The sequence below is a fragment of the Haplochromis burtoni genome, unplaced genomic scaffold (assembly GCF_018398535.1).
Source record: "Haplochromis burtoni strain Fernald_Lab_line unplaced genomic scaffold, NCSU_Asbu1 Contig_37, whole genome shotgun sequence".
Classification (NCBI taxonomy): Eukaryota; Metazoa; Chordata; class Actinopteri; order Cichliformes; family Cichlidae; genus Haplochromis; species Haplochromis burtoni.
In genome coordinates, this window is record NW_024582398.1 from 3,103,672 (window position 1) to 3,117,738 (window position 14,067).

General features: G+C 39.0%; 1 protein-coding gene across 1 annotated transcript; it reads right to left on the minus strand.

Annotated features, from left to right (window-relative positions):
* Nucleotides 1-4,514: 4,514 nt before the first annotated feature.
* LOC102304118 (cytochrome c oxidase subunit 7A-related protein, mitochondrial) lies at nucleotides 4,515-13,433 on the minus strand. Its single transcript, XM_005919468.3, has 3 exons — nucleotides 13,266-13,433; nucleotides 7,218-7,352; nucleotides 4,515-4,866 (listed from the first exon to the last, which is right to left on the minus strand). The coding sequence occupies exons 1-3, from the start codon at nucleotides 13,335-13,337 to the stop codon at nucleotides 4,726-4,728; spliced, it is 348 nt and encodes a 115-aa protein (XP_005919530.1). The 5' UTR covers nucleotides 13,338-13,433; the 3' UTR covers nucleotides 4,515-4,725.
* Nucleotides 13,434-14,067: the final 634 nt, after the last annotated feature.

Here is a 14,067-nt window from a genome sequence, read left to right on the forward strand (position 1 = left end):
CCTCACATCTGTTACGATCAGCTTTTATTTTTTGCCTCTTCTTCGGCACATTTTGTAATTACCCGTGTCGGTGGATGACTACAAGGCATACTTGATCACACTGTGAGAACATTTTGTGTCTTAGGGATTCTTTCCTTTTTAGCGAGTTCCTTTTTGAACAGGAGGGAGGGATTTTTAAATTGAATTCACATTTTTATACACAAATTAGAGCCAGCGCACTTGACTTCCACAAAAAGCCAGAAATTAATCAAGCATAACATTCAACCACTATAACAATTTTTTCTGTCCAGGATTGCAAGTAAATAACTGTAATTTCGCATCTTAATCACTAAAATAATAACATGCTTCACTATTTTATTTCTACTTTTTTGCCAAACAGTGAATTTTAAAACTCATGAAAAACAACAATAACTATACCTGACATTCTGCATTCTGATTAAAGAGTTTGTGCATTCTGGTAACTTAAACCTCATCCATCCATCCATCCATCCATTCGCGTCCGCTTATCCTTTTCAGGGTCGCGGGGGGCGCTGGAGCCTATCCCAGCTGTCATAGGGCGAGAGGCGGGGTACACCCTGGACAGGTTGCCAGTCTGTCGCAGGGCCAACACACAGAGACAGACAACCATTCGCACTCACTCGCACAGTCACACCTATGGGCAATTTGGATTAACCAATTAACCTATCCCCACTAAGTGCATGTCTTTGGACAGTGGGAGGAAGCCGGAGTACCCGGAGAGAATCCACGCAAACACGGGGACAACATGCAAACTCCACACATTCTGGTAACTTAAACCTCAAAGAAACATCTTTTTTTTTTTAAAATTTACTACTAAATTAATGCTCCTGTGAACATGATGATGATGATGTATTTACACAATATTAGACCACTACACAACCCTACATTGAGTGCTGGTCTAATAAATTTGTCAAGCCCTGTGTATGTATGTATGTATGTATATATATATACTGTTACAATACTGGGTGCTCATATCAAACATGGGAGAAGTATAAAGAAAAACAAAAAGAGCTCATGTACAAGTGCATGGGAGCTAAAACATCAAACTTTCAATGGTTATAAATGCTGTTTCAGAATATTTTTTTTAAGTCCTTGGCTCTTGATGAGGTCAGCGAGAACTGTTAAAACCTGTTTGTGAGGAGCTGCCTGCCAGAAGAAATTTGGCTTAAAGTGAAGGTGGCGTTAAAAGGAAAAGAGCAGAGCATGAACTGAGGACCTTCACTAAAACACATTTAATGCTGTAAATTATGCAAAGCTGCTGGGTCCAAAAATTAAAAATTTGAAGCTGGAAATGAGCCAATTAAGTCTACTTTAATCACTAGTTGCAATCAGACATTAGCTTACACTTGGTATCCGGTTATCTTCGGCGATGGTCTGGATATCAGATATATTCACTTCAATCTGATTCTGCTTTTCTCTTCGGCAGTGACAAACCACAAAAACTGAACAGACTGAGGTCAGGTGGCCTTGATCACTCAGCTCGTTGATGTCTGGTGAGGACCTGGTTGTCCTGCTGCTCTGGGCTGAAATAGCCACATTTTCTTTAAAAGCAGAGGAAAAAAAAATCTGGAGGCTACAAGCTGTGGGAGTGCAGCCTCACAAGCATAATGTGAACCCCAACTCTTGCTACACAATCAGAGGGAAAAGGCACATCAAGTCATAACAGCTTACTGCACTATAGCGGATGATAATGGCTTGCGGTTTTTAAACACTTTCACTGCACTTACATTCTTGGAAGAGAAAGACTTCCTCTGATGTCTCAAGATCAGGGATTACATCATTGAGACTGGAAAGGAATATAATTCTGATGGAAATCTTCATTTGGTATAAAATATATAAAAACAGACAGGCTAATAATGCCAAATGATATTGGTTTTCGGAAACAAGAAGCAAAAGTCTGCTGGAATACAAAAGGATGGAAGATTTTTCCCCAGATTTTTGGCTTGATTTTATTCACAATGACAAAGACTGCTAGAGAAATAAGTTTCGATAAATTTTAAATTGCTTTTGCCTGCCAGTGGGAAAAGCCATCACATAGATATGGCTGCAGACAAACACTCCTAAAAGCAGAGCCCTAAAAACTACTGAACTGCAACTTCAATTATAAAAAAATATAATGGAAAAACTGTATTCATCTCAAGAGCAAAATAGGATCTGTATATAAAATCTTATATGCACAGTAACTGAGCACCTTATTAGGAACACACCGTGCCTTCCATTGCAATTCGAGCTGCTTCACTTCTTGGTGGCATGGATTAAGAGGAGATATTGCTTCACTCTACCACATCATTTCTCTGAGATGTCTAATGCTTTGGTTACCACGCTTCAAGCAGCCATTAGAAACATTTTAGCCATAAAAGGGGTGCAGACGGTAGAATAGTCAGTTCGATTCATATTAAGAGGCTTAATCCGTGCCAAGAAAACTATCCCCACACCACAGCTAGTTTAAACTTTTGACATGAGGCAGGTTGGGTCTGTGGATTCATACAGCCAGTGCAAAATTCTGGCCTCACCATCTGTGTTCCTCAGCAGAAGTTGAGCTACATCGGACCAGACTACATTTCCCCAGTCTTCAGCTGGCCACTTTTGGTGAGCCTGTGCCCACTGCAGCCTCACATTTGTCTTTGCGGCCGACAGGAGGGGAGCCCAGCACGGCCTTCTGCCGCTGAACACATTTTTCATTCTGAGATGCTTTTCTGCTCACCAAAGTTAGCGTCTACTTTCTGTCAGCTCCAATTGGTCATCAAGGGACAGCATTTAACAAAAAAAAGAAGTAAAACCCATGCCAGCAAATCCTGGGAGATTGGTAGTTTCAGAGAAACTCAAACCATCTGGCACTACCAGCACCGTCAGTGACAACTCATTTCCTCTCGTTCTGGTGTTTGGGATAATTAACCAGCTTGTGTGTGCACACCTGTACAGAAATCCAATACATTTACTGAAGCACTGTAGTAGACACAGTTTGATTGTTTAAAAGGAAACAAATATGCTGCTCTGGTAGAATAGCTTTTCGTGAGTTACAATACAAAATAATCCTCATTTTTCTTATACTTGATGCAGCCCTTCAGTTCATCCTGTCTGAAACAAACCCTCTCTCTCTCTGTTTAAGGCAGCTTTCTTCTGATTGGCTGCCCTTTGTAAACACAAGGTTTGAATAACAGATGGGTGGGGCTTCTATGCTGGCATCCAGAGATGATCATGCTAGTTCTGCTTTTTTTTTTTTTTTTTCCCCTCCCCACATTTTTTTTTTTTTTTAAATCACCAATATTTTTTAAAATGCAGTACTGTGCAAAAGTCCTGAGCCACCCATTGTTTTGTTTTATTCAAGTTTTTGCTAGTAAAATGGGAAATAGTTGCCGTTTTAACCCTTTCCTGGCCTCCTCTATTCATACTGATAATTTGAACCAAAAATGTCAAATGGATTTATCACTCCATAAGAGCTGCTACCACAGTTTCAGTTCAGTTCTTGTGTAATTTGGCACGTCTCAGCCTTTTCTCCCCATTTCTCATCCTTAACACCATTTCAGACAAGGATTCAGTGAACAGTAGATGGACCAGGTACATTTCTCAGGTCCTGTGTCACATCTTTGCAGGATTTTTTTTCTCTTCTATTTTTAAGGGTCTTGACCTCCACTTGTTCAGCTTCTTCTGTTTTTTTTTTTTTTTTAAATGACACATTGCACACGAGGCTGAGATATAATCGGATATTTCTTTTCAGCTCACAGCCCTTTTAACTCATCGATGCAAGCACACCATTTTATGCTGGATTCAACTAAAGACATGGGAATAAATGTGTTTTTGCAACAGGCTGCTAATAAAGTATCTAAGGACAATTTAAAATTGGGTATTTGCCAAGTTATAACAAAATAATGTTTCATTCCTTGAGTTAGGGGGCCTTCCTTTTCAAGATTCTTAGGTCATTGTTTAGGCTGATAATGTGAGATATACTAAGGAAATAACTTCAGTACCCAAGCAGCAAATCTTTTTTTTTTTGTCAGATCAACATATGATAACCAGAGTAAAGAAAGAAACTGCGATAAAACAGAGGTGGTGCATAAGATGGCATGTCACATTACTGTCAAAAATCAGACCTTTTCCTCTCTTTGATTCTGAAAACTTGAATAAAAGTATCTGTAAAAGAAAACCAGACATACGCTACACATCAAGACAAGAGAGAAAAGGCAGACACTGAGATGATTGTCAGATGAGCTGGCGAGGAGCATCTGACATCACACCAGGGCCCACACATACAAATTCTGTATGAGACAGAACTTAATCCAAGTGAGCAGCAGCTATGCTCCACACAGGGTGTCTCCATCGTGCTCACTCGCTCTCGCACATACATCGCCGCACTACGGCAAGCCATTTGAAAGCTGTGAGAAAGAGCTTTGCTTTTTCTCTGAAAGAGAAGACGGACCTGTTAGCCTATAGATGGCTTTACGTTCCAGTGAGACACCAGCTGATACAGGATTAATGGAAAAAAAAGACTTCAAGTATGGCATCTTTTAACTTCTTTCTTCCTGAAATTTTATTAAATCAGACATCTTTTTTTTTCTTTCAAAGAAGAAAGACATTAAAATAGTTTTCAGTGGCTTGATGAAGATCATCTAAGAAGAGTCCCAAGAGTTGGTATAGCGAGGGCCGATAAATGAATGCTGTGAATGGTAGTTAACGGGAGCAGCGAAAGGAAGATGGCAGTTGTGTTGGTCACTTTCTGTTGGGCTGGGCTGCGATGTAGAGCGCCACCAGACAGTAGGCAACGCCTCCTATAGTGAGAGCCATAGTGGTGCGGTACAGTAGCCTGTCGGGATAACCGCGCTTCAAATGAACGGGGATACCGTCTGACGTCTGAAATAAGAGGAAACAGGGAGGGGCAAGAAAAAAAGAAAATCAGAATTAATTTATGATGTTAATCGCAGCAAATACAGAGCGTCGTCATCATCTTTACAGTCACATGACTCAATTACATCAGAGTAAAAGTAGTACATAACCTCCCTATGACTCAGGTAGTTCAGAGAAACTCTCCACTGCAAGGTACAGGTCACCTGGTTACAGGCAGCCTGTCTCCAAATAGTTGCAGTCTGACTGCAATTACTCACAGATTGGCAAAGGTTTGCAAAAAATACTGCTAATTTATAAAGACTGCCAACGAGTCAGAATCAGCCTGCTCTGATGAACGCAGCTTGTCTAATGCATCTATTAGCGATAGAGGACTTGACTCTTGACACCATTTGTGAAGGAATTTCTGTTTCAAGTCTATAAGATTCGGTCTGGACTCCGAATATAAATACTTAATGTGAATGTCTGTGCATGCAAACAGCAGAAGATTGGAAATTGATTGCAGTTCATCACTGCAGTATCGCAAACAGATTGCATGTAACTGCAAACACATGACCTCAATCACGGTCCAGCCCGGACAATGCAGTGCATCGGGTTTGGGTGCTTTAGGTTGGGAACAGAAATGGATGGTGAACTGCAAATGGACTGGTATTTAAATAGCACTTTCTATGCTTGTTGAGCACTCAGAGTGCTTTACACTATAAGCCCCTTTAAACCAATCATCCATACAGCACTTTATTCTATGCATTACTGTAACACAGTTGCAATCTGGGATTTGAGGACACTTTGGACAGAGGAGATGTATATCAAATATCAATCGACCTGCTCTTCCTCCTGAGCTACAGCCACCATCGCAGCCTGACATTTGATTTTATCATGCGTGCCACTGATGAAAAATGGAGCTGCATCTGAAAGACAAGCCTGTTAGACTTGGATTTATTGCCTCTGAATTTGATCAAAATGCGCACAGCTATTTTAGCCATGTACAAATATAAAGAAGGCCTGATGCTGATGGTGTAGTTAGGTGGAGCTTATAAACTAAGTAACAAGACCGGCTCTGTGATCCGTTGCTTCCTTTGCCATTAGCCATTTACATCCTTTTCCTGAAAACAATGAGAGTTTACATCCCACTTATATTTTTCATGTTTGATTGTTGTGAAACGTGTTCTTTTGAGACTCTAATATGACATACAAACTAGAGGTGGGAATCACCATACATCCAACGATACGATATTATTGCAATTTTTTTTTTTAAATATTTTGCGATATTCAGATTCTGTACATAAAGGTAAACTTTATCAATATTCATTTTATCTAATATCAAAGTCTCACACTCAGTCTTTCTCTCATTTCAGTCAGTTTTATTGTTGACAAACTGAACAGTTTGTATCACAGTCTAGTCCAACTTAACTGAATGCAACCATCTGGTATAATTATAGCTATTCTGAACTATGCAATTCATGAAAACTATGCAGCCCATTCAGCAACTGAAGAATTTGAATGTAAATTAAAACAAAATATAATTTTACATTAAATAAAAAAGTTTTAATCTTAATTAAAATAAAACATGTCTTAAATTAACATAAGTAAACTGTCATGTTCATTGCTGCCAAAAAACAAGTTAAACACATTTGGACAGTGAAGGAATGTCAGGATTCTTGCTCAGAAAAAGGATCAACATGCTCTGAAGTCAGAGCACAAAAACCTTTTTTGTAACAAAATATCAATTTCTGTTGTCCCTGTATCGATACATTATTAGCAAACAAAATATCACGATACTACACAGTATCGATTTTTCCCCCACCCCTAATACAAACTAATATATATTATATATACACTGTGTAGTCTGATACTAGCTTAAAATATCAATTTAACTGAATGTATTTTTGTATAAACTTTGAAAATTCACCGCTGAAGACTTTTGACTGCAAAAATAATATATTTAAAGCTGTAATTAAAATGGTTGTTTTAGTTCCAATCAATATTTAATCAGCTTCCTTTGAAAGGTGATTTATTTTTTTATTCTTCTCTTTTGTACTAGTGTCGCTCTTAAACAATTTCGTTAATTAATCTAAAAGAGAAAACACGTTCAGCAGCCAATACTGTGATTTCCACTTATTTGAGTGATTGCTCTGTTCAGAGTTCGCCTCTCTTATTCCTATTAATGCAACTTGTGTGGTTGCTACTGGTGGTGGTGGGGTTGGAAGTGGCAAAGGGCCATTAAGAATTGTGAAATAAATATCACTTATTAACTTCTACTAATCAGCCTTCACTGCTTCGACTGATGAAGCTAGCAGGTCGTGAACCCTCGCTGCTTCTTGGTCAAACTGGCGCCTTATTCAGTCTGAGCTCTGCGTTACCTGGAAAAATTTCTGGAGGTCGGGAACCTTGTTTGCTCCCATGTACTCCGCTGTGGCCCCTGCTTCTGACACCACCTTTGTGGGTGTAGCAAAGATCATGGTTGGAGACTCAGCTGGCAAACCGGATCTCAGTCCCTGAAAAGATAAAGAGAAACAACATGCTGGTCACAATAAAGCACGAAATAAATATCTAATGAAAGTGTCAGAGTGAATGTAACATCCTCTCTCCTGCCTATCTATCTATCAACTAAGATTTTAAACAGAAACTTCATTTTTAACATTTACCCCTTGCATAACCATCTCTACTTCCCCGCCACCCAATCCAATCCTGAGGGTACGTGACCTTGACAGACTTAAAAAAAACAAAAAACAAAAACCAAGAACAGAATGTAAAATAAAAATAAAAATAGACAAATAAATAAATTAAAAGGAAATCACCAGGGAGAGAAAGGGATGAGAGGCAATCAGCCAACCTCAGCATCATCAGGCACCAGAGGCAATTTTATTTTTTATGTGAGAGAACAATCTTGTTTCCTCCAGTTTGATACAGTCCAGCACTCTTCGATCAAATCTCTGAACCTACAGTCTCAAGACATTAGCGTCTTTGCATCCTGCAAAAGCTTATTTATTGTCATTTATTTTACAGGTTTGGCCCAGCTAGTATGAATGTTAAATGGCATTTGAACACAGCTTAATGTAGAAGAAACTAACTTACCGGTAGTATAAATCAGAAGGTTTTCTGAACTGTTCAAATATTAGGGGACTGGCTAGCTACAAGACTAATGACACACTGGGATGTCTTTTAATATTAACAACAATAAACCAGGACACCTCTTCATATCGATCTTCTGTATATTAAGTAAAAATAGTCCACAGTCTTTTGTAGACACTTGACTGAGCAGAGTGCTCCTACATAAATACAGCAGATTAAATGAGTGCATGATCGATTTCATTCTGCAAATTGTATCTCCTCATGTGAGACGCTTTAAGTGCCCCTTTAGATTAATACAGATCATTTCCAGCAGCAGTTCAGCTTTATAAACAAAAGGCATTTAAGCTTATTTCTGTATAAAACAGTTCATTGTTATATCTTCAAATAACAACAGCCTTATCATTTATGGATATTTTGAACCTAGAGATTATAAACTGTCTCATAAAAGAAAGTAGCTTCAAAACCATCCTCGATCTAAACCCCGAGATGCATAAAAACTTCTGATTAGCCAAGATTTTAAAAACGCTGAACCTGGAAGCTCAGATGAAACACACCTTTTACCTCATTTTTTATAAACAAAGTGTAACTATTCAATTATCTTTCTTATTTAAAACGCAATCAATATGCAAAAAAGAATATGAATAACCTGAGATGTCACTCAATTATCCTTTCATGTTTGCTATAATTTACAGATCACAGTGGAAAGAAAACAAAACCTAGAAATACTGTGCATGTCATCAATTTCCAGCTATTGTGGGGGTCAAAGGGGACACTTTGGACTTTGGTGGTCCAGCTCTGACCCCCAGCCCACATGTTTATCTGCCCTGAACTAAAATAATCTGTTTGACTCTTTTCTCCTTATCTTTAAATCAGCTGCCCTCTGAAAACAATCAGAGCCGTTTACCTCAGATGACCATATTATGTTATCACCTGTCAATAACATCGCATCGACCTAGAGCAGGAAAAAGAAGATACCCTGCTATAAACAGCATGTTTAGACCAGTGTAAAGGTCGAGTGTTTTCAAAACTAATCTCAAAATTCTTAGACTCAAACCTCATGCTGTCCTATTTTTCCCGACAGTACACACTGTAAATAAATAAACCACAGGAACATTGCTGTGCACATATACATTTAAAAAAAAAGTACACCTCAGTATCCTCTCATTTGGAAGAAGCTTCTCTTGGTTGTTCAAAGTTAGTGGGACACCCATTAGCTTGTTAAGAGTGTGTGGAGGCAGATGGTGTAGGAGTGGGTAAATTAAATCTGACATATAAAAATGCAGAGGCAGTGAAAGATGATTATTTTTACTTTAACTTTTAAACAGAGGTCATTACTAAATGTGTTCACAGCATGAAGTCATGTTTATGGATTATACCAGAAATACATATACTTCATATACCGGTTATATCACAATGCCTTAGTACAACGGTCATCAGTTTTGTTTTAGTAATAGTACATATCACTAAGCATTTGTGCAAGCCACATGAATTTCAAATTTTAAATGTTAACATTTGCTAACCAACATAAGAGGCTGGGAAATTAAGACTCCGTAAACATAAAAAGCAGGGAAACGCAGTGGGGCCAAATGTTCTTGAACACTTGTTGCTGTGTTTAAACATGATTTAGTTTATTTATGATTCGTGTGGAGGGAAACTTTTACTGCTATCAACACATCTCTAACAGAGGGATCTGTACTCCACAATTCACGTTTTTATGCTGTCGATCAATCTTTACACTGCTATGCTGAAAGACTTTAAATGTTATATGACATTTTCGGGCTTGTTTATTACAACATTAAGTAGTCTAAACCTTTTTCTGTTTGAGTTGTTCTAGTTTAGAGTTTTCTCATTAGTAAAGGCTAAGATTTGACTAGAAAAAGGACATTTTTGGCATCTTTTTGCTTTTTAAACAACGTTTTTCTTATTTTTTCCCTAATAGATCTCGAGTTTACTTTTGCTTCCTGTGTCTTGTGCTGCTGTAACAAGTGACTTCTCCAGTGTACAATTAAATAAAGTATATAAAACGCCTGGATTTAGTAAGAAACAACCAATAAGCTCCTTAGAAATCTTTAAGTAATCTCCAACTATTTTTGTATTCACCAATCTTCTGACACTACAGGTATCTAGATAAAGAAGAAGAAGAAAAAATGACGATGGTGCTAGAAACACCATTAATGAGACAAACAGAATGAACACCTTCAATTAAATGTGTGGATTCGCTTCATCGGGTTGAACAACACACTGACAAAGGTTTGATAAGGGATTAGGAAGGCTTTCTATCTGATAAAACGATAATCTTACCCTATGCTCACTACGGTTTGCAGTCGTTTGAGAGAAACAAAATGGACGAGACTGAAAGCGAAACTGACTCGTCGCCTTTTCAAATTTTAATCATCACTGCTGAACTAATTCGAAGCACATCCCGGAGTTTTTGAAGTGTTCCCAGGTTAGCCAAGAAAAACAGATCTAGAGAATATGAGATGGATTTTTGTTTTTCTGCAAAGAACTGTTTGATCTTTAAGTGGATTGTTATTGTTTTAACCACCTCTTTCATTTGTAATTGAAAACAGAAATCAATTTGGCTCAAATTAGCTAAATAAAAAACATTTTGATTTGATTTTAACAGTGAAAGAGGAAGTTAAGCTTTTGCTAGAAGTGAAGGCAATTTACTTTTGGTCCAGATTTGAAGAATAAGCCAGTGTATACTGCTGTATGTGGCTTTTGATTTGATTTGATTTGTATCAGTGTGTGTACACACAGGGGAGGGGCACCACAGACCTGCTTATTTGCCACTAGGAGAACTACTAAAAAGAAAAGTTCTGACTTAACTTATACATAATAAAGAGCAAAGACAGTGGCTGCTGTGGACACTTGATTGTTTTTAACAGCGTTTCACTTCAGCTCTTTTTTATGTTTTAACTTTGCTCCTCTCTGCGGCTGGTTGACTGATAACAACAGTGGCGCACACACACACACACACTCCATCTGACAACAGAATCTGCTGCAGGCAGACAGACTGCGAACGTACCACCCACACTGAACCATAAATTGCGTTTCAGGTGCACCCCAGACACTCCTTCACTGTTAGCTGTAAGTGTGCATTTGATCCATATGAACAAAGCAGAAGTAATTTATTACAGAAGTAATTTAAAGTAAACTCAAGAAGTGTACAGGCTTATTAATACTGATGCAATAAAAAGTGAAAGCACTTTTATGAGCACACTCCAGACTGAAGGCTGTAATACTCTGTGCTTGAAAGGTGTTGATTCAGCTGTAATGTCATTTTTGGACGTAGCATACGATGTGCATTATTTAACAGATGTGTTTTTATTATTTAGCCTCACAAATCGGTGGGACATAATAGAAACACCCATCACCAGCACAACTGTGCCTGCGTGTGAATACTGGGTGTAAAAACAACACTGGCAAACATATTTTTTAATATCACATTTGGCTGTATGAAAATGGAAAAGCCACTGTAATATTTGGTGTCTGCAAATACAATTATGCTGTAAAAAGATGAAATTAAAGTTCATCAGAAAATCTCTACCACCTGCTGCTGTTGATTATCAGCTCATGGAAAGCGAGTGTTGTATCTGACGCCTCGTATGCTGCCTGCGCTCTGCAGGGTTCGGTGCCCTTGCTGGCACATAATAGGTGGCATGCTGGGATGGCCAAATGGAGCTTTGCGTGAATGTACTTTCTTGATGTAATTTAGCAAACTCTGTGTGGTATTTGTTTTGAAACTAACTATTTCCTATATTGCTGGGTTATTTTTAAGCATCATCTAAATTAAAATTCATTTGAATGGTCACTGGGATGCAAAAGTTGAATTTATAGGGAGGACGTGTGTGCGTGATAAGAGGGAGGTAAGTGTAACCCCAATTTAGACTTCTGCTTTGTAAAACATAGCCCACACGAGTGGTCAGTGTCACTGCCAGCCTTTAAGCTTGTGCCGGTTAATTATGTGTTAATTACCAAGTGATCCTGTACCAGTGTTTTATATCAGATCCCAGCCTCTTATAATTATTACTCCCTATAGTGAGATAATGATTGTTATTGTCTTGATAAATTAAAAACCTGAAGAGAAAAAAGTAGCAGACGTGCACGTCGGAGTATGACGTAGGTTAGGGCGTAAACTTCCCACTAAAGCATAAATCCCCAGTAACAGTAAACATGTAAGCAGAGGTGGTGGTGGCAGATGAGTTTAAACACATGGGGTCAACCATTCAAAGAAACAGACAGTGCATAAGAGAGCTAAAGAAGAAGCTGCAGGCAGGGAAGTGTGGGTGGAGAGGAGTATCGGGACAGAAAGACAGGCAGCAAGAGTGAAAAGGGAAGGTCTACGAGATTGTAGTGAGACCTTCTGTGATGTCGGGGTTGGAGACTGTGGCACTGACAAAAAGACAGGGGGCAGTGCTGGAAATACTAAGATATTCACTGGTTGTGACCATCATAGACGGGATTAGAAATGCTCAGGTCTGAAGAAAGTTGGAGAGGCAAGGCTGAAGTGGTTTGGAGATGTGTAGAGACAATGTATTGGACCAAGGATGTTGAAGGTGGAGCTGTCAAGCTATCAGAGGGGAAGACCACAAAGGATTCATGGATATAGTGAAGGAGGTAAATTAAGATTTTAAGCTCCTTTCTGAACATGAAAAACTACACCAAGTTTTACAAGCACATGTGACGGTGAGAGGGATAATAACACACCGGTGGACTGGAGGTAAACAAGCTTTTCAGTAAGTACATATTTAAATTAAAGCTCAATTTTCTCCTAGCAAACGAAGACGTGACTTTTAAACAGAGACACAAAGGAGCTTCGAGGTAATTTAACCCCCTATCAGAGCACCACCACCGTGTAAGGGACCCACGGGGGAGCCATAATAAAGGTCACATCAAGCACACCTGCCACCGAGGCCATTCAATTTCGAAATTGCCTGTAGAGTCACACCAAGGCCAGATCCACAGATTGGAATTGACCGTTCAGGCTAAAGGTTAAATAAAGGTTCCGTGGTAAGGACGTGATGAGGCGGGGAAAGCGAATTACATTGTGCAAAGAAATGGAAAAGAAAGGCCACAACCTTTTTGATATTTGTCTAAAGAGCTTCCAAGACCTTTAAAATGAAATCCAGATCAAGACTACGCGTCTAACTATCGTGTGATCAAACAGGAAACTGGTGTTTAGGCTTTAAAGCGGGCATATGTTTGGCTTCACCGACTCTAAAGCTCTCCAGCTGAGCTTTAAGCCCTCGTTACTACAGTCGAGTGCTACATCAAGGTCAACCCCGGCGGTTATCCACGCGCTCTCTTACAGCCATCCCGCTTCCGGCACTCACCTGAGGGTTGTAGGCGGTTGCAGGAGCAGAGCCCGTTAGTTTCTGGGTGAAACCACTGAACTTGTAGTACATTTTTCTTCTGAAGGAGGACCGGGACGAGGTGTTATGTACTAAAGAAATCCACCGGTAAGGACCTTCCTGTTGGGACCTTCGAGGGAAAGTGACGCAACAGTTAGCTGACCCAACACTGCCTGTTTAAAAGTCGAACCAAAACGGAGGGCGACCGGAAGCGTACGCGTACAGTTAAATGCAAAGTGTGGACAACAAAATGTCACAAGGAGTTCAAACAACGGGAACAAAAGAAATGAAAATAGTACACGAAAAGGGGGGTGGAAGCCAATCTCAATTTCTATTTCGACTTACTGATTCTGCTATACTGATAAAATAATAAAATTATTAAGTACCTTTTCTGATAATAAACTTTTTAAACTTCTGTCATGCTTTTCAAAATAAACTAAAATAATATGACAGAATAAAAATCAGCCGAAACAGCTTTACACAGACACATACGTAAATAAACGTACATTTAAAGAGTTTGGTGAAAAGCTAAACTGAGTCAAGTATTAACTCAAACACTGAACTTCTTTGAAGTTCATTTGTTTTGTGAGAGATCTTATTTAATAGAGACAAATGTCACAATAATACAGTGAGTAGTGTTAAATGGGAATGGCAATACATAAACACTGCTAGCGTCACGGATTTGGTTATATATATACCTCATATTTAGGGTTTGAGATTAACTGACCTTTTCCATCTGCTGCCCTCAGGGAGAAGGTACAGGTCTATACAGGCCAGAACATCC